The sequence below is a fragment of the Pagrus pagrus genome (assembly GCF_965226575.1).
Source record: "Pagrus pagrus genome assembly, chromosome: 19".
NCBI lineage: Eukaryota > Metazoa > Chordata > Actinopteri > Spariformes > Sparidae > Pagrus > Pagrus pagrus.
Window position 1 is genome coordinate 14,548,551 of NC_140203.1, and position 23,320 is coordinate 14,571,870.

General features: G+C 38.4%; 2 protein-coding genes across 2 annotated transcripts; one reads left to right on the forward strand and one right to left on the reverse strand.

Annotated features, from left to right (window-relative positions):
• Nucleotides 1-1,283: 1,283 nt before the first annotated feature.
• pde6b (phosphodiesterase 6B, cGMP-specific, rod, beta) lies at nt 1,284-11,474 on the reverse strand (the record flags this gene model as incomplete). The annotated part of the gene is made up of 23 exons (XM_084382888.1): nt 1,284-1,342; nt 1,503-1,656; nt 1,865-1,948; nt 2,608-2,682; nt 2,798-2,861; nt 2,937-3,044; nt 3,155-3,255; nt 3,361-3,448; nt 4,450-4,559; nt 4,687-4,794; nt 4,879-5,028; nt 5,269-5,334; nt 5,572-5,715; nt 5,864-6,013; nt 6,121-6,168; nt 6,282-6,348; nt 7,006-7,070; nt 7,196-7,270; nt 7,370-7,510; nt 7,623-7,712; nt 8,644-8,796; nt 10,866-11,177; nt 11,316-11,474. The coding sequence occupies 23 exons, from the start codon at nt 11,472-11,474 to the stop codon at nt 1,284-1,286; spliced, it is 2,571 nt and encodes an 856-aa protein (XP_084239014.1).
• Nucleotides 11,475-18,165: 6,691 nt separating this feature from the next.
• On the forward strand, nt 18,166-20,009 carry rbp4l (retinol binding protein 4, like). Its single transcript, XM_084383125.1, has 5 exons — nt 18,166-18,207; nt 18,627-18,744; nt 18,838-18,974; nt 19,388-19,500; nt 19,590-20,009. Exons 2-5 carry the CDS (start codon nt 18,628-18,630, stop codon nt 19,811-19,813), a joined length of 591 nt encoding a protein of 196 aa, XP_084239251.1. The 5' UTR covers nt 18,166-18,207; nt 18,627; the 3' UTR covers nt 19,814-20,009.
• The last annotated feature ends 3,311 nt before the right edge of the window (nt 20,010-23,320 follow it).

A 23,320-nucleotide genomic window follows, 5' to 3' on the forward strand; every position in this document is an offset into this window, starting at 1 on the left:
ACAGCTTCATTGTGTGTCTGCACAAGTTGTTATTGCAGACTAGTAGTCCATAAACTGTAACAACAGTTCTGGTTTATGGAGTTTTCCTGTTTCCACATTCAAATTTGTGTTAGTATGTGTGTTTTATTTCACATCAAACCACTGTTTTCACTGGCCTCAGAACTAGGGTCAGTTCTCGGGTGGTGCACTAGGGCTCACCCCTGCTCTTATATAGGATGGTTACACATGATATCAGAGGATAAATTCCCCATCAGAGATTAATGACTGATTGCTTTTTGCAGCAGTTGAAGAGAGGTGGTTACTCCTGCTTCCGTGCTTCAAAAATATTGACATTACCATTGAGATCCAGTCATTCAGTTCATAATAAAGTTAATGTTATCTGGAACCAACTAATTTTCCAAGGTAGTACGAGTTGTAATTGTATATTCATAAAATATGAGAACTTTCTCAGCTACTCTCTCAGACGTATGTACAGTGTGAAGGCATCATGAGGAAGCAACTACAGGCTTGTCTGCAGACAGCAAAGTGAAATTTCTATGCAATCGCCTTTATATCTATTTAAATTAACTTATGACTTTATAATATGCATCTTTTATAACAGCAGCCTTGAGCTATAGCAGTCATCTACCCTAGGCTCTCTGCAATCAAGGTAAACAGACTCTCAGTTGTAAATGGTAAGTGACTGGAAGGAGTAAACATGAAATTGTTTTTAAAATATTGCAATATATGTACACTAGTTTAATACCGATTGTCTGTATTTACATTTTGAAACCTTAAATGAATGTTATATTAATGCATAATATACAGCATGTTTCAAAACAGCTCCAAACAAGATATACAGACTACAGTGACTACAGTATGTATGTAAGTTTTATCTTCTCAAAGAAACTGAACTGACAAAAAGAAATAAAAAAGTTTGTCCCACAACAAAGACACACACACCATATTTCCATCTGAACTACTATTTATCCTCAAAATATTAGGAAACTAGTCCTGTATGAGGTTGAGTAAAAACCTGAGATTCAAAAATCATAAATCAAAGCTCTTCTTAGAAAGGATTCTCTTCTTGTTCAGGTGTTTTCTGATCTGAACCAGTTTTTCTGAAGGAATACTACAGGTCTGTGCATTCACTCATGTATCTGTCCTCCTGACCTTATTGCAATGTTTTTTTTTATCTTGGCGGTGATACTGACTGTCTGTCTGTGGAGCTCAGGTAACTCTGAATTCAGTCTGTCATGAGCCGTACATGCGCACTCCCATCATGTGCACAGCTTTTTGACCTATTAGCACACAGAGCAGGTCTTGGAGCCTGAGCCTCCACCGCCTGTGTTGTTTGTAGTAGCTGAAGGACAAAGACACATCAAAGAAATGAGTCAACATACTTGTAGATCATGTGGTTGATGATTCTTTCTTGGGAGTCACAAAATGGCATGCAATGGCACAAATGGCTCTAAAACCTAGCAAACATCATTACAGCTCTTGTGTGATAAGAATCACTGTACCTTTTGCAGCTGTGGCTGCCTCTTTAGCAGCCTTCTCTTCCTCGAGGACTTTCAGTGTAGCCTCGTACTCTTCTTTTTTAGCATTCCACTCCTTCCTGTTATTTAGGATGCCATCCAGCATGGGTGTGATTTGTGGGTGGAAGCGAGAAAACTCCTGGGAAGAAAAGAGTCAAAGACAAATTACGTTTAAGAAAAAGATTGCAAAGATGAAAACAGCAGTTTAGGTTCGGGGGTTTGTTCAGATTTGTTGGTGCTCCAAAGAAAATAATTGAGTGGATGTACTTTATGTACAAAGGTTGATGTATGTAAACTGTCAAGAACTGAGTTCATCAGTCACAATGCAATATTAAATTAAACATTACCTTGTAGACAAACGTGCAGACAAAGTCGATGAAACCACACTGTAGCTTTGGAAGATCTGCTGCCTTTTTCCTGTCCATCATGGGCTGGGGGGAGGGACAAGAAGTATTTTAGCCACTCAAAAACATCATATAAACATCCAGGAAATCAGCTGTAATGGAAATCCGATTTGTTCTACACATGTGCATAGACCACTTGCATCGTAGGGCCGCATTTTCACACTTGCATAGAACAAACAGGGTTTCCAGTAGAGACTGGGCACTGACACACTGACTCTGAAGTCATCTGCACAATCATGTTTCTGTTACTCGAAGAGAGCCCAATGACTGAGGACAACACCTGTAATGACAGTTCAACCAGTAGCTGCAGGTCGGTCAAAGCAAGTCAAATTTAACGGCTGATTGTTTTATCAGTGTCTACGCCCTTTGTTGCTGTATATATTGACAATGCTAATAACTGATCTATCGTTTCAGTGAATGCAGAACATTCCCGACAATTGTTTCACGCTCTTCCACAGGTGGCAGTAACATGCCAAAAAACACAGTAATCGACCAGCAAAAGGCAGCAAAGTACAAGATGGAGCTCATATGACGTAGGTATGTTGGGTTTTAGTTTGTTTCTCCATGCATCTCAAATTGACTTCAATACAGAAAACAAAACAGCCTAGCTCCAAAACAAGATTCAGTGAGGTAAAGACCCTTCCTTCTTTTTAAGAAGTATTAACTACAGCAATTTGTGCACTCACAATAGGCTGCTGCTCCAGTACTGTCCTCTCCAGGTCACCCTGCTCCCAAAACTCTGCTGCTACGGACAAAGCAACCTGAAAGATGCACACACAAACACACAAACACACAAACACACACGGTCACTTGTAGAAAAGCAGTCAACACTCAGTTAGTCACTAATTTATTACAATTGAGAGATTTGCTTCTCACCTTGCTCTGCACCTCCCAAGGCTTGGTGATAGCTGACAAGTCACATGCGGTCATCATCATAGCCCTGAAGTCAAAAAGATTTAGAGGATCAGAGAAGTGCAACAGAACAAAGAACTACATACGTGCTTGTTGTACTCACATGAGGATTTCTTTTCTGGTTGTTTCTAGAGACATGAAGTCGACCCACTTCTTCTCATCCTCATAGGTGTGTGAAAGGTCCACGATCTTCTGGAACATGGTTCTCTTCCTAACAAGGCACAACAAGAATAATAATTTGACTGTTTTTCATTCTGTCTTGTTACACTGCAGAGAAAGAGCATAAACAAGTAGAGTGAGTCAACAAGAGACTGTGCTGACTTGAAATAAAGAGCCAGGTCAGTGGCGATGATGGCGATGTCCATGAGATGAATCACATGGTCGACCTGTCGCCTGTGAAGGTTCTGGTAGATGTTCAGTGACTACGGGTGAGATGAGAGGAGAGAGACGGGCGTCAGTCAGAGTTAGTAACTTGAGGATTAATACGAGATTTCAGTCATTTCTCCATTTCACCTCCTCTTTCTCACCTCGTCAGCCAAGAGGAACTTTCCAAACTCCAGATGGTGTCGTTCCAAGATGGAGGAGCCATGTAGCTTGGCCAGAGGGTTGCCAGACCTGTTGGGCGTAAATAAAATTCCTCAGATGTGAGCAGAATTAACCAGGAGGTAAGAACAACCATTATTTTCAAGTATAAGGCTTCAGCATTGACAAGAGTATGACTATGATACGAAAGTGTTAGCATGTTCCGACCAATTTACTACATATTGTCCCTCACATTCAAAACTCTTTCATATGGCTTTCAAGATTGGTAACCTGTTTTCTTACAGGTATCCGCAGAATAAAAGGAACTTGAAACTTGCGTGAAATCGCTAATTCACCACAGTGAACAAGTAGATCTTTTGAAAAGCGTTCACATTTAGTTTGACTTACATTCATATAAAAAAGAAATTTCATGAGGAAAAAATGTAACGCTGCGTAAAATAAAAGCAGACATTCACTGACGTGCACTGTCAAAGAAATCTCATCCTGTTGCGTTAAAAAAATCAATGGAAGCCAATAGTACCTTGTTGGGTATGAAAACCAAACTCAGATATATAAAACTCAGAGATAGAAAACACTTATGAGGCGAGTACAATGCACTACATCCCACTGCAACATTAAAGTAGACATATTATGCTCATTTTCAGGTTCACAATTTTATTTTGGGTTACTACTAGAATATCTTTACATGCTTTAATGCTCAAAAACACATCAGTTTTCTCATACCATCCAGTACTGCAGCACTGTATTCCCCCCCTCTGTCTGAAACGCTCTGTTTTAGCTCCTGTCTCTTTAAGGTGCCCCCTTCTGAATACCCAGTCTGCTCTGATTGGTCAGCTTGCACAGACCTGAGCCAGCACTACTAACAACAACAGAGCATGTGCCGAACGTGCTGCTTTGCATTAATTATGCAAATGTGTGACATGGTGACACAGTGTGATGTCATGAAGTCATGGAATTAAAGGCTGGACAACTGACAAGGCATTTCAGGAGCAGTGTTTTCTGTGGGAGAGAGGAGCTTCTGTTGGTGCTGACTTTGACCTTTTCTAACTTTCAAGATGTTTTTTATCACTTACTTGACTTGATACAAGTTGTTGGTCCCTCTGTGATCAATATCATGGAGGAAGCCAGCAGTTATCATGGCCATGACCTCCAAATCAGTGTAGTATCGCTTCAGCATTCCCGTCTGAGCACACAGAGACGCGCACAAAGTGGTCAAAACAAGGCAAAAGAAGGGTAACATAATAGTGCCACCGGAAATTTGAATAGCTTCTGTTGCAAAAAGCATACACAACACTATAAGAGCGAAATACCGTTAAGAGTGTAAACATGGTCTGTCCCACGTTGAAGCCGTGGCGCCAGTTGTGATAGGTGATTCTTCTGTAGCCTTTACTGACCGAGTACATGAACCGAACCAGCACCTGACAGCAGAGAACTGATTAATAGATATACACGGAGACAATAATGTAGAATACTGTTGTGTTTGTTTTGGGTGTCTAGATCACCTCTTGAGGGACCTGGAACTTCTTTACCACCCCGACCTCGTAGTACATCTGGATCCCGCACCTCACCAGTTCCATCTCTGTGCAGTTAAAGTCTGAGAAGCGAAACTCGTAGATCTCAAACTTCTTAATCAGCGGAGGTAGGTCTTTTTTCTAGGAGGGCAATGAACAGAACAAAAGCAAAATAAGATTAAACAAAATGCGTATTCATGGAGCACGTATTCTTGGAGCTGGCAGACGGACAGCTCTGCTTGGATCTAAGAAAATCTGACAAATTGTTTGTCTCGTAGCTAAAATTTCTATACTCCCAAATATTGGAATTACTTGATATTTTCTTATTTAAAGATTAGATGCAACTAAAGGGGCCATTTTAATGTGTGGACACTAAATTACCAGAATTTCTAGGAGCTCCTCTTCTTCACACTCTCTTGGTTCACAGCCATAGACCTCTCTGGTGTTCTGGGAAAGATGAGAAAACCAGAAAGAAAAAAAAGTATGAATTCACCAAATTACATGTACAAGTACTGAGGTAGTTATAGGTAGATAAACCTCCCACATAGTGAAACTTCATACATTTGAAAACAAAGTGTGAAACATGGATTCTGTGCCATTTCCGTTGCCCTGTGGTGGGCCGATGGATAGCCTAGTTTGAGTTGGAAAAATCTTTATTTCAAACAACGAGGACACAGTACTGACCAGGACATTCTGAATCTCATCATCACGACACTTGACGTGGTAGAGCACCATGTCTTGAGCAATGTCTTTCCGATTCTCCAGCTTGTTCATCTTGTCGTAAGTGTCCGTGTTCAAAACTGACCAGCCCAGGAACTGAGTCAAAGCCTGAGAAACAGGAATCAGGATGAGAAGTGAAATGCTTGGTAGACTTCTCTTAACCACGTCATACCAACATGAATTGCATCATAGCTTCTGATTTCAAAAGCTGTGGGTGTCATTGAGCATATAGTCTATATTGTAGAACATACTATACCTCCATGAGCTGCTCGTCCTGATCATCAAAAGGCTTTCCATCTTTTCTGTTGTAAAAAGTGGCCACACCGACTATCTCTTCTTTTTTGTTGACGATTGGCAGCGACAGAATATTTTTAATGGTCCACCCACTGTTGTCGAGCGGCTCAGTCTGCAGCATCAGAACAAACAAGTAGAAACATGTGATACTGTATGAACATCTCTCTTGCGGATATCCCTGGGCTGGTTTTTCCTTTCAGCTGAGTTTCACTTTCTCACCTGAAACTGAAACGTCTCATCAGCAGCTGCATTCATAATGTTACAAATCTGAGGAGCAGAAATAAAAACAGAATCATTAGGGTGGAAAACGTGCAAGTCCAATAATCTGGTCCTAACTGATTCAACAGTTTGTAGAGTGAATATAGTGAAAAGAAACATACTAAACCGGTCTCTGCAACATAAGTAGGCAGGCCGCTACTCAAGGCCCAATGATCTGGAGTTGGATTGCTGTGTGACAGAAAAGTTAAAGACATGAGCACAGATTGTGTCCAAACTGGTATTGGGCTACTGACCCTCTGCTCTCTGAAGTGTTATTCATGTTTTTAAATTGACCTTTATCATCACTCATAACATATTACACTCACAATTAGGGTTGCAACAGAATGAGATTTTTCACGGAACGACAACTGTCTCAGAAAATATTATTATTATTATTATTATTATTATTATTATTATTATTATTATTATTATTATCATTATTATCATCAGTTACATGGACCCTTAAAGGGATGATGACAAAAGGGTTTTTTATTGGTTGAACAAAATATTATATTTTCACAAAATATTCCCTAGTCCCTAATTTTTTAGTATCGCTTATAATACGAATATGGTAGAAATAACTAATAATAACTAATGTGATAGAAAGTCCTATTTTTAATTACATCTATACATACAATTCAATGTTTTTGATAACACAAATTTAATAAATTATATGATATGATAATACCACTGCAACCCTTTAAAGTAACATAGCACATGAATATTCCAATCTTACTTCCCTGCTCTGTAAATTACTTGAAATAGGTCTTATTTTTGACCACATGACCACATTTTGAATAAAAATTCAGACTGAGGCAAGCCGTCAAATGAAAAACATTTACTCACGGTATTACTTTGATGTCTTCTTTTCCGTGCAATATATAATCAATCACTTTGTAGAAAATTACCTCCTGGAGAGAGATTGGATTTAAAACATTTTTAGAAAGATGAGCAAGGGCAACATCAAATATGTATATATCTACTACCAAGCAGATTGTTGACAATCACATTAGATCAGTGAAATAAGGTGGCGTACCCTGCCATCAGGAGTGACAGGGCCAGAGTAAGGTGCCTGCTCTCCCATCAACACCGGCCAGATATCAAAGAACTCCTTGAAGAAGAGAGACACAAACATGTCAGCACATGGAGATAAATGCATTCAAACAAGAGATGGTGATACTGCAGGCGAAGACACAGAAAGACACAGTACCTTCTCCTTTGTCATGTCTAGTAAACCCACGGAGTAGCGGTCACAGTTAAGGTAGGCTCGGACTGTGTACAAGGCTTTGTGAAACTGTCGCTCAATGTCTGTCAGCTCTTCAAATACCTTGTTGGCAGACCACAGCAGCAGCTGGGAGACGAAACACACATACAGCAGTCATGTCAAGCATTCAGTTGTTTGATCAAATATGTACAATGAAAAGCCAAAGGTCTGTCAAAACGTGCAGGTTAATGTCCCTCACCTGTCCTTTGCGAGTCTCACAGTTGTGCAGGTAACTCAGGTGGAAGATCTTCAAGTTCAGAGTGGCAATTTTCAGATACTTTAAAAAAAGCTAAATGGACAAACAAGAGAGGAGAAAGCAATATAAAAACATGATATGATAGTGAAGAATAATGTGCATGTTGGGAGTAAAGTCAAAACAATCTGTGTTAACAGACTAATCGACCAACTATACGAAGTAAATCAAGGCAAAGCACTCTCAAAAGTGTGCAAATCAGCTACATGACTCAAAACTTAACTTCAGAACAGACCTTCCTCATACATTAAACCTTTTTCTAAATTCTTCTGTCTCCACTCCACTTTCTCTTTTCTCTTCCCCTTGGTTTCTACTGTTATCTGTTTGTATTAGATTCTTTTCATGGCTGGGCTTTTAAAAATTAAGCAAGAGTGATCTTAGATGAATTAGACTGTTTAAAACCAGAGTTCACTTTTTCATGTCTGATAAAAGGCTATCATTCTAGCCCTGTTGAATGTTTTTATTGGGTTAATCTAAAGGTAATGTTTATTACCTAAATAACTGTTTATATACTATAGGGTATAGTATAGGGAATGGCTTACTGTACTTATGACAGTGACATACATTGTCTGATAGTTACGTGCTGTTAATTAAGTCATTAACCTGCTGTGGATGAAGTCCACAGCTGACCCGACCACCTCAAGCTTATTTCCATTTGAAGCTTAGTTTATTCCTAAGTGGGATCACGTCCTTATACGAGACGGATTAATGAGCTGACGTATAGTGAACACACACACTGGTCCCACTCGTATGGACCGTAATAATCTACCACTCAACTCAAAGGGAATACCCCACAACTATAGTGAAAGACTTATGTCAGATGTATCTTAGAGATATCATCACAATTTGATCCATAAAGAGCCAAAATCAAAAAAGTCAAAAACTGACAAAGATTCTGTTCAGTAGTTAAAGAAACGATGAATGATGATTGTGTTTGCTTTGTGCATCAGTGCCTGTGTGGACTCACATCTTCATCCTCAGCAGTGAAATGTGGTCCTGTGGTCTTGTTCAGAGCCATGATCACAGCCACCATGTCTTTGCCGTTGAGGATGGGCGCCGCCAGAACATTTCGGGTCTGGAAGTCTGTGAGTTCATCGACGAAGGGGCTGAAGTGCTGGCTCTAAAAGACAGAAAATAGTACTTGCGAACACACCCTTGCACACAGATCAGCAATCTATATACTATAACTGAGTACATTTGAAGACATTTTTCATTTTAGTAGAACAGTAATGATTTAATTTATTTACAAGAGGTCAGTGGTGTTCCTAATCTTGATGTTTTCATGAAATATCGCCTCGTGGTTGTGGGCTTCTGACAACAATTGTCTTTAGAAAAATACTTGTTATCACTATACCCAATTTTGCAAGGAAAAAGAATCAGACACACGGAGGAATTTAGTTTTTTACATGATTTACAAAAGCAAAATGTTTGTTAATCACTGGATCAGCCAGCTGTTTTCCACTGCTTGATTATTTGCGTTTTCATCATGAAACTACAGAACTTGCACTAAAATGGGCACAATATATATTTAGTTGAAAAACTTAACTTGAAAACTTGAACTCCTCTGAACACATTGTATAGAGGTGTGTGAAGTAAACTAGTTTTGATCTGTTTTAGATTCCTGCTGACTGCTGACTAAATGCCAGGGGCGTCTAATCCACAGCTCGAGCAGAGGCTGATGGGATCTGGAAATAAATGGATTATGTCTGACAAGGAGCTTTACACCCTCACTTGGTCACGTATAGATATGTGCTATCAACTCTTCTTTCACTTGTCTACAACCACCGCAGCGTTTAGGCATTATGTAATTTTTTAAAACATACAGGTTCAGTTAATACATCAAGTATCTTCCAGACTTGTTCGCTGTTGAGATGGATATAAAAATAAGGCAAAATATTGTATAGTTTTTAACTCCATAAACAGGAGTCAGTGACACAAACTATGTTTCAAACCTTGGCTGTCCAATACAGTGCTTTGACACTGGTGTGTTAATGATAGCCACCTCATATATTAAAGCTGCTTACATTAAAAAAATATGAATTTTCTTGAAATGTTGCCTTTAAGTACTTTAATTACATGTATTTCTCTGAATTGAATGTAAAGTGTCGCATTTAATGCAAAGTTTTTTCTATCAAGTTGAGTCAATGTATAAAAAATTAAATAAAATGACTCTGTTTGATTTAATTAAATGAATGCAGACTGTAATAAACCTTATGTGTCAAAATCACAAATCCCATTGCCTCAGTGGGCTTTACAATCTGCACTGCTTTAATTAGAATATGGAAAAACCATTTACAAAAAAAGAGGTTATTCTGTCTGCTGTAATAAATCAGTTTATACACATTGACTCAACATGATACAAAGACTTTGCATTAAATGTGACACTTTATATTGAACTTGTAATAGAATTAGATGGAGAATTTACATGGAATTAAAAACACTTAAAGTCACTATTCTCTGCAAACTGTTTTTTGAGAGAAGCATTTAACTTAATTTCTGGATTGCATCAATTGTATTCTGACTTATTGTTTAATATTCTATCATGGCGGTCGTCTGATGCATTTCCTCAGTTTGCATTACTGTATTCAACTACATTCAGTCCAAAGTCAAACCTTTTTTGGCTTTCTATTTTATGAAAAATAAATCATTAAATGAACAATTCAGTTAGCCTTATTGCATTTGTCAAATGTGAACTGTCAACACTTGTCAACATGCTACTTTCAGCCTTGACATACATCTGTTTCACTGGGATTACTTTAGGGGAGAAGCCAGTTATCTTTTTGATTGTCATTTGTCTTTAAGTTGGCGTTAAAATCCCTTTTGCCCAATTTCAAAATTGCCCCAAATTGTCTGTTGGAACCAGATATACTGTTTTTAAGGGGATTGACATCGGCTGAGTCATATTTAATTAATGGGTTGAGTGAAAATCTTACGTCACTCTTACCAGCTACAAAGATGTTCAGAAACAGGCTTGCTTTCTATGAGATTAACATTTAATTGTAAAAAAGATAAACATTGAGTTATTCATTAAAACCACCATGTGAGGGACTGCAGCACCATCTGGTGGTGGTATCCTAATCAACACTGTGACAGGCAGCCGTACAGATGTGCTCAACATCTGCATCCAGCTATAGAGCTTCATCATTCTAAGCCTGGGATTACTCTTAGTGTATGTTTCTCCTTGCTTACCTGTGTGACATCTTTCACATTAACATGCTTCTTGGTCAGGGCCACATTGCCGACGATTCCCAAATCCAGTGGGTAGACGATCTCAGAGTCTGGTGGCACCACACAGTCGTCCAGCTCTGCCTCTGTGTTGACATTGAAGAGCCTTGTGGCGAGCTCTCCGATGCCGTTCCGCTGCCGGTACATGAACAAGCTGCAACGGTCGGCGTGGATGAGCGCACTGATCCTCTTCAGGATCTTGAAGACCACCTTTTCCATGTTGATGTTCTCCTGCATGTCTTTGATTAGTTCATACATGATTTGGCTTTCTTCAAACTTGAAAAAGAGAGATAGTTTGGTTTCAGTAAAGAAGATGAGGACCTTCATTACAAATGCAGAAATTTGCCAAAGGTTATAGTGTACATAGATGCTCTTTTTTTTCTAAATAAGAGGTAGTGAAATAATAACATTTACCTGACTGAGCTCCTGGAACTGGCTGATGTCGAGCTGTTTCTCTGGGAGTCCTGACACCTTCGATATGGAGGCTGGGTTCATCTTCTTGGCAAAGTACTGTTTAGCAAATGCAGGGTTCCCTTTGAGGAACTTTTCCACGTCTTCCTTTTGCACACCCATGGTTCCTTCTTCCTCCTGTGCTCCCAAATGCTCCTGTCGTCTCCCTCTTCAGCTCAGTGATGGAGCTCCCACTCAGTCCAACACTGCTCTCTATAACGAGCTGCCCCCAACTTGTCAAAATAGAAAAAGAAAAAGAATCGGCAAAAAACAGCGGCCAATTTCCCAGTTTATCCCCTGAAGAAAAAAGAAAATCTTACCCAGGTGTTACACACAAAGTGGGTAAACAGAAGTGGACACATTCAAATGTAGGTGAAAAAATAATCCCTCCTGGGATGAGTGGACTGAGTGAGGGAAAGCCCTGAGGAGAAGGCAGAGGGCTGAATCCAAACAATCCTTCTGTCATCAGCAGATAGTGCTGAAGGTTAGCAGGGATCTGCCTATGCTAAACTTGTCAGCTGATCATCTAGTTACTGATATGTGGGCCAAATGATCCAGGCTGCAACACCTGTAGAACAGCGCGTATGGTTTCTTCTACATATATTTGATATGCTTCCTTAGAATTAAGTAATTTTATACTTATACACGTTTCTTAGTCTTAAATAAAAAGCATGCAGAGCCCCTCAAAACTAAAAATTGTTAATAAATAAATCTATTCTTCAAATATCAATCACAAAATAAAAACAATATGATAAATCTAAACAATCTTGGCTCGGTTACTAGCAACTGAAACACTTACAACAATCAAGAATCTAATTATTACACTTGTTAGATGTGTAATAAAAATAGGAGGTTTTGTGTAAAACATCAACATGTAGTAAACTCCTTGTATTTTGATACATTTCCTGTTAGATATATAAAAAAAAATACAGACATTTATGAGATATGATATGCCCTGTATTTTTTAGGTCAACATTTCTCTTTCATGTTATCTGTAAGGTTGGTATGTGTTGTCTACAGAACACTGTTTCTGTGCAGGTCTACCTGTACAAGCTCTTTAAGTCCTTATTAAACAAGGCCTCCTCTGGCATAAGCCCTATTTAGTTAGGACACTAGCTGATTATCTCAGCACCCCAACTCTCCGTCTTTCTCCTCATGCAACCTTTAACACAGTCTCCCCGCAGCTCCTTTTTGAGTTTTCCACAGCAACCGCTGTCATTATCATATTTAAAAGACTGAGAGCGCTGATTGAGTAAAGCCAGCTACAGCACAGACACTAATTTAACATTCATGAGACTGTGAGCAACAAGCACACACAGATGCAAAGTGGAAAAAGAGACAGAAAGTTAATCCTGTCATTCAGAACAGAGAGGACCTGTCTATAATAAGGTTTCATAAACACCTTAAACAAAAGGTCAAATAGATAATCTGCTTCTACTATGATAGATTACAGCAGGTCCAAAGTGTGTGTGTGTGTGTGTACAACAAAGAGTGTAGTGGTGATTGTGGTTGGACAGTTTGATTAGATTAGCACAGGCATACATATAGAAATATAGTATATAATGTTTGATATATTTAACAAAAAAGTATTTGTATAAATGTTTAACACAAACTATACATACAGTGTGTGTAGAATATTACGTGCATATATGAAGAATCATGATATGTATTCTTTTGATGTAAAAGAACATTTTTACTATCTTATCCTATTATCTTCACGTACATGCTTTACATATATATATATATATACTGTTAACATGTATAGCCACAACATATAATACCATATAAATATTTAACATATAGATGTTTTTTGGTATATGTACAAACATACTTACTCTTGGCATGTCATATATGTTATACACCTATATCTCCATATATCCAAGGATTTATGTATGTAACAATCATATATTGCATTATAGGAAGCATTTATGACAGCATCACTCTTCAGGATAACAATATATATATATATATATATATATATATATATATAATTTACCATTTGATATAGGGGTTATATGTCATATATTACATTTACGTATGGGCCTGTTGTGTTCTTTTAAATCATTAGGATTAGTTCAGGTTTAGACACAGCAGGCTAAAGTTGATCTATTTTTGCAATTGTTATTTTTACCATAGCTTAACTCAGAGGTTTAAATCTTCAACAGTTTCATATATCAATATAAAATGTCAGCCAGGCTCAGTGAGGCCTTACACACAGTAGTGTGCTAACATGCTCACAATCACAATGCTAACAGGCTAATACTAGGCAATGTTTACAAGTATTACCATCTTATTTTACCGTGTTAGCATGCTAACATTTGCTAGCACTATGCACAGCTGAGGTCATTTAGGTATTTGTTCATAACACAAAGTATTGGACAAATGAACATTTCACCTGGTCATGGCACCAGAAGAAGAGACGGAGGATCACCAACGTTATTAGAATTCATCCTGGGGTGGAAATTATTGTGTGGCTTCCCATCCAATAGTGTTAAGACAATTACCCTAAAAGCAGATCAAACTCAAAAAGTTGGAGGAAAAGCCAAGTGGTCACCAAAGTCATTGGGATTCATCCTCTGTGAATCATAAATGTCTACAAAAGTTTGTGTTCAATCATCCAGTAGATGTTGAGATATTTCACTAGGCAGATAAAAAAAACATTAAACAGCTGATGGCAGGAGATGAAAAGTCAAATGTGACCAAAGTCAGAGGGAATTACACTCTGGGAACCATGAATGTCTGTACCAAATTTCATGGCAATCCATGTTAAAAAGTTGTTAAGACTGGACGACAGACAGAGAAGACATTGCCATACTTGAAAAGGACCAACTTATTAATGTTATTCAATCATTTACTGTGCATATTTTGCAATTGCAAACAAGTGCCATAATCTGAAAAAAACATTCTGAAAACTATCTACAGATATTTATCACACCGTCACTAGGATGGACCCAAGCACAGGACACAGACACCGGCGTCAGATGAGTTAAGGAAGATTATTTAAGGGAAACTGGAAATGGAAATGGAGAGGCAGGGAACTGCATTGGCAGAGGGAATGAGGAGAAAGTGTGAAGGCTGGAAAGTTGTGGACAGACAGACGGGTGAGCAGGGAGACTGGCAGATGGGTGCTGATCCTGACACAAAGGATTAAATCACTAAAGCAAAAACTAGGATGTCCTGAAACTATGACTACCACAATGATCTGGCCACAAGTGGGCGTATACTGAGGTTAATATACTGCCAAGCTTATGAGCTGAGCTGTTGTGCCTCATCAGAAGGGATCCAGGAGCCAGACACACAAACACAACAGTGACAGAGGAAGATTTATCTCAGCTTTGCCTCCACGAGCCTCATTTCCTTTAGACACTACTTTGGACACTTGCGCTGACTATTTTGAAATAAAGGTTGACAGATTCTAGATGAAAAATATTTGAACTTAAGTAGGCATATTAACCTCCATTATTTTTATTATTAACTGTATCACAGTCCAAAATTTTTTTTCTTATCCAATATTTGTATACCATAATCTCCCCGTTATGTTTGCAAATGTTTAAAATCCACTTAAATAGCTCACTAACACTAACTGCTGAAACTCCATTCACCATTGGCTAAACCTTGATTTTTGTCAACGCTTTACTTACAATGGAATAACATTCAGGGATTTAATCAGGGCCATTGTAGAAATAAGTACACTGACCAGTAACTGTTTCTACTTGCAGTGCTGACATTCAACACAAGATGGCAGCAGACCCTTATTTTGGCACCAGCCCTCGTTGAGGCACTCACACTGCTGCTCCACCAATGCAGGTGTTCTGTAATATTATGCTTGATTAGATTGATTGATCGATTCTCAGGACTGTGTTGGTGTTCACAGAATACATGATCTGGTAGTTTATTATGTTTGGCTTTTATTTTGACTGAATAAAGAACTGCACTGCAACAATGGCGCATTGTTGGTGTCTTAAATCACCAGGGCCCCCTGTCAAAGAAACATTTTGACATGATAGATGTATAATGTTAAGAATCTATGTAAATATTTAAAATATAGCACACAAGGTTATAGATATGTTCAAATAAATGCAAAATAAAATAAAATAAAAACTTTTCATACATCACCATAAAAAGAACGACTCACCAAGTCACATATCGGCAGTTTTGTATGTTCCCATATTAACCTCCACATTTAAATGAATATAATTACATTAAGAACTCTAGATATAAAAAGGTGTATAGTAAGTCTATTTTTGTCGATGATCTATTTCAGGACATACAAGCAGGATTATAGTACTGAGCAGCACAGTCAGTGGAAAGAATAGATCTGTCTGGCTTAGTTGGCTGATCCGTCTGTATCGTCACAGAGAAGACAGTTTACTATTATTGTCAGTGTGGGATGAGTCTGCAATCATCATCTTTTATTTTGTACATCAAAGCAACAAATAAAATAAGTTGAGCAACTGAAATTGAGCAAAGATAAATGCATAATAGAAGAGCAAAGAGGACTTTGATGTTATTACATGATATATTATGCTAGCAGTAATCTCAGGTGACCGGGGTTAATCCAGGAAATGAAAGTTCATTAGTTCACTGCAGACCATGTGAGAGAGTGTTTGTGTGCAGGTACATAACAACACTCATGCATGCAAAGTTCATATACTTCTCATTTCTCCCTTTCACATTACAATAAGTTGCCGATTCGATCTTTTGTTCGGCAAAAGCCTTCTCAAACTGAATTAGGAGTGTATATAAGCCCTTATCTAACCGTATTATCAGTGTTGATGTTATTATAAGTGGATCATCCCGTTATTTGGACATTTTGGACATGATTACAGGCTACTTCTTAAAGGATTACACACTGATTGCTCAATCAAAAGAAGACATAACCTCGAGGGAGTCCAGTTCTCTTCAATCTATCAACTTTAGCATGTGTGTTTTTGTACATATGTGTGTGTACATATAATTTAATACATTTGCATTTACAATAATAAAACAAGGTTTTAACTAGTCATGTAAGGTAGTATTTATTTATTCATTGTGGCTCTTGTAGATGTAGTGAACTAACAGCTGTATGTAAGATGACATCTGTAATAGATGTTATAGATGTTGTAGACCATGTTATAGAAACGTTTCAATGTCTTGTGCATGTGATGCCAACTGGAACTGTAATTCTGCCTGCTTATGAAATAATTCAAATAATTGTCTGTGTACTGCACTACTCCCAGTCCTTGTATTGGGGAACTCTCCGAAGTATGCAAGGATCTGAGGGGATTAATATCTCGCTCAGTGTATGTATAGGTCATTATATAACTTAGTATAAACTGTAGTGCAAATCCAAAGTGAGTACTACATTTAAAGATCAAAGATCAATGGGAATACTTATTTTATTTTATTTTATTTTTTTACATTTATTTGTTTATTTTTTCATCAAAGCTTTTCCAATTAAAGAAGTTAAATGGACAAGTTGCATCTTTTCCTTAAAATTCTAACGGGCAGTGACTTTAATCAAAAACTCTTTCTGAACAGAGCTTTTTTTCATGTATAATATTTGTGAAACGGAAACTTTGTGTTTACAAGTTGCTTTTTAGGGCATACAAAATGCTTTTGTTCATCAGCCAGACATCAGAGCACAAAGATCAAAAGTGGCTGTGTTCACCCTATAGGCCATTGATAGAACATGTGTCCTATGGCATAGTAAGGTAATGATTTATATTAGGGTCCTTGTTATAAGTGTTAGGTAAAAATTAATTAGGCCCTTATAGAATGCATATTAACATGGATAAGAAGTGTTAATTGTGAAATGTTAATGATAGCATAATAGCCATGTTTATTGTAAGATTAAAGAGATGTTAGTTAGCACTTATTAATAGTTTAGATGCCAAAGAGCGTGAATAAAAGCCAACTTACCTTTTATGTTAAACCCCTTTTGATGCTTTATTAAGATTAATACATACTTTATTATGCATTTATAAGTAGTTAACTATATGCTTTTAGCAGCTTCTGGGTCTAATGCAACAACAATTACTTATTAAGCTTAATAAATTCTTCATTATGCACTTATTACATTTTATTAATTTTTTTTAAATATTACAAGAAATGCAGCACGTGCTCCAGCCTGGAATCAAACCTGTGCCACAAGGATTTAGCTTTGGTACATGTGAAATGCTGACTAGCAGGTGAGCTTTTACTCTAAAGACCTTATTACCAATTAACTAACGCTAATTAGTAGGACCTTTATATAAAGCGTTGCCAAGGGTTTTGTTGGGCTCTCATTATTATTCTTTGTGCTAATAGGGGCTGTCAGCTGAAAGAACATAAGCAATCTTTTTTTTTTTCCTTTTGAGAAATGTTTTGCTGTCTTTGCAGATTAATTCTCTGTTGTCTCAGACGGCATTTTCCTCTAAGTCACTAAAGATTCACTTAGCAACACTGGTGGCATGAGACTTACTAATGGCCATGTGTTTTGGCCATGTTTTTTCAATTATTAGTACTTAAAAAAGCCAGTTGAGTAAACTCAAAATCATTTCCTGTTTGGTCTGTTTATGTGTTTGCACCTGCGTCCGCTCACATATCCATGAGCCTGTATTATTGTGCTTCCAGTCAGTTACATAAAGGTCTTATTGTTTGTTAGTAACTCTTGGGCAGGTTTGAACATTGAAGCCAGATTACGGTAAGGATTTCTACCCAACAGGATTACCTCTAGATTTAAGCACCTTATTTAGTTCCAAGCAATGAAAATTAGCCATAAGCTCGTCTGCTGAGTGTGTATATAAAGGCCGCCTCACACTCAGAAGCCAATCTGGTCGATCACCACAGACGGTTGTAGAATCTTAATCACTGTTGCTTCTGTGAACCAAAACAGGTAAGAGAGGCTGAAATTTGACTGATTTTAAGATAATTTACAATCTAGATTCATGTTTGGAGAATACTTTGAATTAATGCTGAAACAATCAGCAAAATCTTTTGAGATTATGTTCTGTGAAGGATGGAAACTTGTCAGTTGTCTGCTCTGTCGGCTGTAACTGCTGAAATAAGGACTTGCGAATCATGTAACTGTATAATGTGATGTTACAGTTTAAAGATGTACTTTTTATAGATATTTTGACACACAAATAGATTTTTTAGACTGCGCTGTGTTGCTCCAGCACAGGTATTATATAGTGTTGATAGCATATACAAGAGATCAGGAGTTGTTGGATTATTTTGTGCTGTGTCAAGTAATGATACTATTATATTTAAATGTTCTAGCCCTAATATAACTTATATGTATGTTCATTTCAGAATGGGATCCTGTAAGCTGGCCCTGCTGCTGGTCTTTGTGGCCTGTGTAGAACGTTGTCTGTCCGCCTCCTGTGTCGTCGACAGCTTCACAGTCAAAGAGGACTTTGACCCCAAGAGGGTGAGTGAATTGAAACACACAAACAAGCATGTTGTGAAAAAGTAAGAAAAAAAAGAAAGTAAAATAACTTCCGACTTTATGCTTTTATTGCAGTATTCAGGAAAGTGGTACGCACTGCAGAAGAAAGACCCAGAGGGCCTGTTCCTGCAGGACAACATCTCAGCTGAGTACACCATCGATGATGACGGCTCCATGACCGCCTCCTCCAAGGGTCGTGTCACTCTGTTCGGGTAAATCAGAAGGCCAACAAGGGACTTTTTGTACTCTCTGGGATGATAGACTTGATTTTCAAAGGGTCAGTTTGGTCACAAAGACCTTCCTCACTCCCGAGGGCAGCTCAAATATTCTGTTATTCAGGGTCGGCAGTTGAAAAAGCTGCTCAGGCTCTGCTCGTGGTCCACCTGCAGATTTAAGACAGAAACAGGTGTAAGCACATTCTGAACAGCATTAGCTACAAGCCGGGTTTTCCCTGGATTATGGAGGATTAGGAAGAGGTGTTTTTTAACCCAGGAATGTGGGCTTGAATGCACTTTTACAAACATATTAAAAGTTCCTGCAATTGCGAGAAATGGACAACAATATTAACCAAGAGATTCACGATTTGTTTCTCATTTTTCACTTTGATGCTCACATGTTGTTGCAGCTTCTGGGTTGTGTGTGCTGACATGGCCGCCCAGTACTCCGTCCCTGACCCCACCACCCCCGGCAAGATGTTCATGAACTACCAGGGACTGGCCAGCTACCTGTCCAGTGGAGGTCAGTTGTGCACACATACTGTACCCACCTCACACATATCACCTCCTTCCTCCTCACACAGACTAACATCTTCATTTCTCTCTAACCAGGCGACAACTACTGGGTGATCGACACCGACTATGACAACTACGCCATCACCTACGCCTGCCGCACCCTGAAGGAAGATGGCAGCTGCGAGGACGGCTACGCTCTCATCTTCTCCAGGAACCCCCGTGGCCTGCCCCCAGCCATCCAGCGCGTCGTCCGTCAGAAGCAGGAGGACATCTGCATGGCCGGAGAGTTTCAGCCCGTCCTGCAGTCTGGAGCCTGCTAAAGAGAAAGAGGGAGTAAAGAGAGCTGAGAGAGTCTGAGGGGTGCAGAAGAGTGAGAAGACAGAAGGTGTGCATGTGAGAGTGATAATGTGCAGTAAATGGACAGATACAAAGAGTAAAAAAAAAAGATTGAGAAGAGGAAAAACATTAGATGACAGTGAAACCTTTCCTCCATTTATCACTCTGTGTCCATCCATTGTTTGTCCAATGAAAATGTCCCTGTTCCTGTGGTGTTTTAAGTGAATGAAAAATAAAAATAAAACATATTTTTCTAAACAAATATCACTGGAATGTTGTCCCTTTTGTGCCACGTGTATTTGCTCATTTACACAAATCACTTAGTAGTCAGAAAATGAAGGATAAAGCTGTTTGAAGCATGAAAACACAAAAACTCAAGCAGCTCAGGCTTGAAAACATGTTGCACTTTGGCCATGTAAGTCGCTGTGATCCCCGCTGAGCTCAGGAGAATGCAGCCAAACCCAACACAATACGCACTGAGCAGTAATGGGCTTACTGGTGGTCTGATGTTCAGAGACTGTAGTCCTATTATACTAACTCAATTAGCAAGCTCCAGGGGTCAAGGATCACATCAGGAGCTCCCTGAAGCCACGCGTTGCTTGGATTTCAAAGTTGACTGGCGAGGTTAGAAAAAAAACCACTCTGATGCCCAAGTGGTCCTGGTTGTGTTTCATTTTTTTATGTTACATCCCTAAATAGGTAAAATGCAGTCAACTTCAAGGAAATGCTGACTGACAGAGAGGCAGAAGGACAGATGGAGGCTGTTTGTTTCTATTGCTGGGGTGTAATCCTGCTCATGTTATGCAACAAGCTGGAAGATAATGGTGCTAAAGCCAATAATGGTGGCACAACACACTTAATCAATACAAAACACCTGATGTCCTGGATTACTTCATGGAGGACAGTCAGCAATCCAGCCTATTTTTAAATTCTCTCTCTCTTTTTTTAATCAATCTAGAAATCCACATTTCCAATAAGCAATTTATTGTCTCATATACTTTTCTTTTTCCTTTTCAATGTGACCGTTGAACTTCGATCATTACACTTCATTGTGACTCAAGAAATCAACTTTTTCTACAATTTTCCTAAACTCAGATTATTTGAATGCTGCTTTTAGAAGCTTTGTTCTGTCTGGGTACATTATTATACAGTACAAAAACAATACGGAAGCATTGGAAACGCATTGAATCAAGTTACTCTTTGCAGTGTTTATCACCTCCGTCACGGAGGTTATGTGTTTGCTTGTGTCATTTGTTGGTTGGTTGGTTTGTGAGCAGGATTACACAAAAACTACAAAACAGATTTCCATGAAACTTGGATGGAGGATGGGTCTCAGCCCAGAATAGGCCCCATTAACTTTTGGTGTGGATACAGATAAAAAAGAAGGATCCAGAAATGCTTTTTTTTCTCAACATTTTTGTTGATTCCTCAGGGAATAACACATGGATCTTTATGGGAAAACAGGTGTATTTAGGTGGCTGGTATCTATGAGTGAGTACAATTTGATATGCAAATATTTGCATCCAGCAATTTAATTATGTTTGATCTGACATTGGATTAGACTTGATTGAATTAAAGGGGACTGTTGGGCCTTGGTGGAGGTATACGTGCTAGTCAGTGCCATTCTAGTAGACTTATTTTTCAAGATGTAAAATGATGAAAAACTTTTAAACCCATACTGGAATAGTACAATGCAAGAGTCTCCAGTGCCAGTGTTTTATAACACAGAAGCGTGCTAGATTGATTGATTTGCCCTAAAAATCAGCAGTGTCACACCACGTTCTGTTATTTTCTTTTATTTTTAAACATCTCACTATTCATAGTTTACTAAGGACGGAGTTAGTTAGTAAGTACGTTATAAAACTCCCTTCTTATTCTATGTTCAGCACCATGGTTAAAAGTCTTAAAATAAAAAATATAAAAATAACTTTGCTCTCCTTTGCTCAGTTTTATTTGGATCCCAGTCGTAAATTGGGAATGCCAGACAGGGGATTGTGGGTAATCTCTGCGATGATGACACTGGTTGGCGGGACAGTGCAGGAGGCCAAAGCTTCAGTCACGCTGCCCGTAAACTAGCTAAGCTCTGATTGGATCAGCAGTTTGAACTCACTGCATCATGTCGCTGCATCCAGCCAGAAATAACCAGCTCTGTGGCAGAATGGACTTTACTGTTCAAAACTATCTATCTTATATAAAAATTGTACATTGGATATGACTTACAAGATCTGTCCACTAGAGGGCAATAACACCGTATCAATACTTGCTTTGCTTCTTCTTCAGCAGTCTGAGATTCAATCCACCAGAGACAGAGTGATCACATCACTAACAATAAACGATACATATAAAAGGTGGATGTCTTCACAGAGCGTAAGGCAAGATGTCAAAAATGCTTCCAGTTTCTGTTATTTAGCTGAACTTTATCTCCAAGAAATTTAGATTACAAATTAATAAGTAAATGAACCTTATTTCTGGGCGACAGGTTTGGAAAAGTTGCTAAATTGACACCACGGCAGCCAAACAAAGGGACTGATTCATCAAGTGTCCAGTCAGTCATAATAGAAGCTTGACTTCTGTGGCACTGAAAGATAACTGGTGCTATTGTGTGTGTAATTGTGGGCTCAGGGTGGGGATGAGATTTGATCTGACTGAAGGGATTTTTGTCGTATAGCCTGTGACAGTTTTCTTGCCTGATGATCCTGTTGTGCTGTATTTGGGTGGTTTAGAATACAATGGACAAATGCATTGTACTTACAAGGTCTTCTTCTTTGTGTATTTCTTTTTCTTTGTGGTTTAAGGTCAAATGACCTGCCAGGTGATTTCTACGGTTCAGGTTCTTGTAAGGTGTGTTTTTAGTTTCATGTCTAAAGGACCTGAAATGTCACATGATGGTTATAAATGTTCTTGGGAGCATTATCTAGTGTGCAGATCCTATTTTTCCATTTATTATTTGTATTTGTCATGATCGGTTGTGCGTGAGTATACATTTTGTGGGATTTTTGTAGTACCTTTAAAATGTCAACAGTAATACATGTTGGACCAAACGATTGTGGCTCATAATTGCCAGCAACGTTTGTTATTGCTGTTTCAATGTGTAACAAGGCATCTAAATTTAATAGGTGTGTATGTACAAATGAGTGATCTTATATGAAGTATCAGCCTTCAAGACATATTTCTAATACCAAGAGAATTGCTCCTAGTGCAGTTTTCCTTGTTTCAGGAAAAGGGTGTGTGCATCTCTTGCTATAATAGTGGATTGATGTGCGAATATCAAGAAAATCACAATGAAAAATTCCTGAAACAAGTTGAGATGGAAAAGAAAAACTTGTTGTTTTTTCAAATGTTTGAATGAAGTTTTAGGAGTTAAAATGTGTTTTTGCAGTGCTGCTACAGTAGCTGTCTAAAAACTGGCCCAGGTTTTAAAAGGTCTTGAATGCTGTTAATCCTACAGAACAAAGACACATTTTATATCATGGGTTCACTCTCATTCACTT

Bases quoted from the DNA above. Each gene is read 5' to 3' on its own strand.
- rbp4l (XM_084383125.1), top strand. From the start codon at position 18,628: ATGGGATCCTGTAAGCTGGCCCTGCTGCTGGTCTTTGTGGCCTGTGTA. The intron at 18,745-18,837 runs GTGAGTGAATTG...CTTTTATTGCAG, and splicing joins AGGACTTTGACCCCAAGAGG to TATTCAGGAAAGTGGTACGC. The intron at 19,501-19,589 runs GTCAGTTGTGCA...CTCTCTAACCAG, and splicing joins CAGCTACCTGTCCAGTGGAG to GCGACAACTACTGGGTGATC.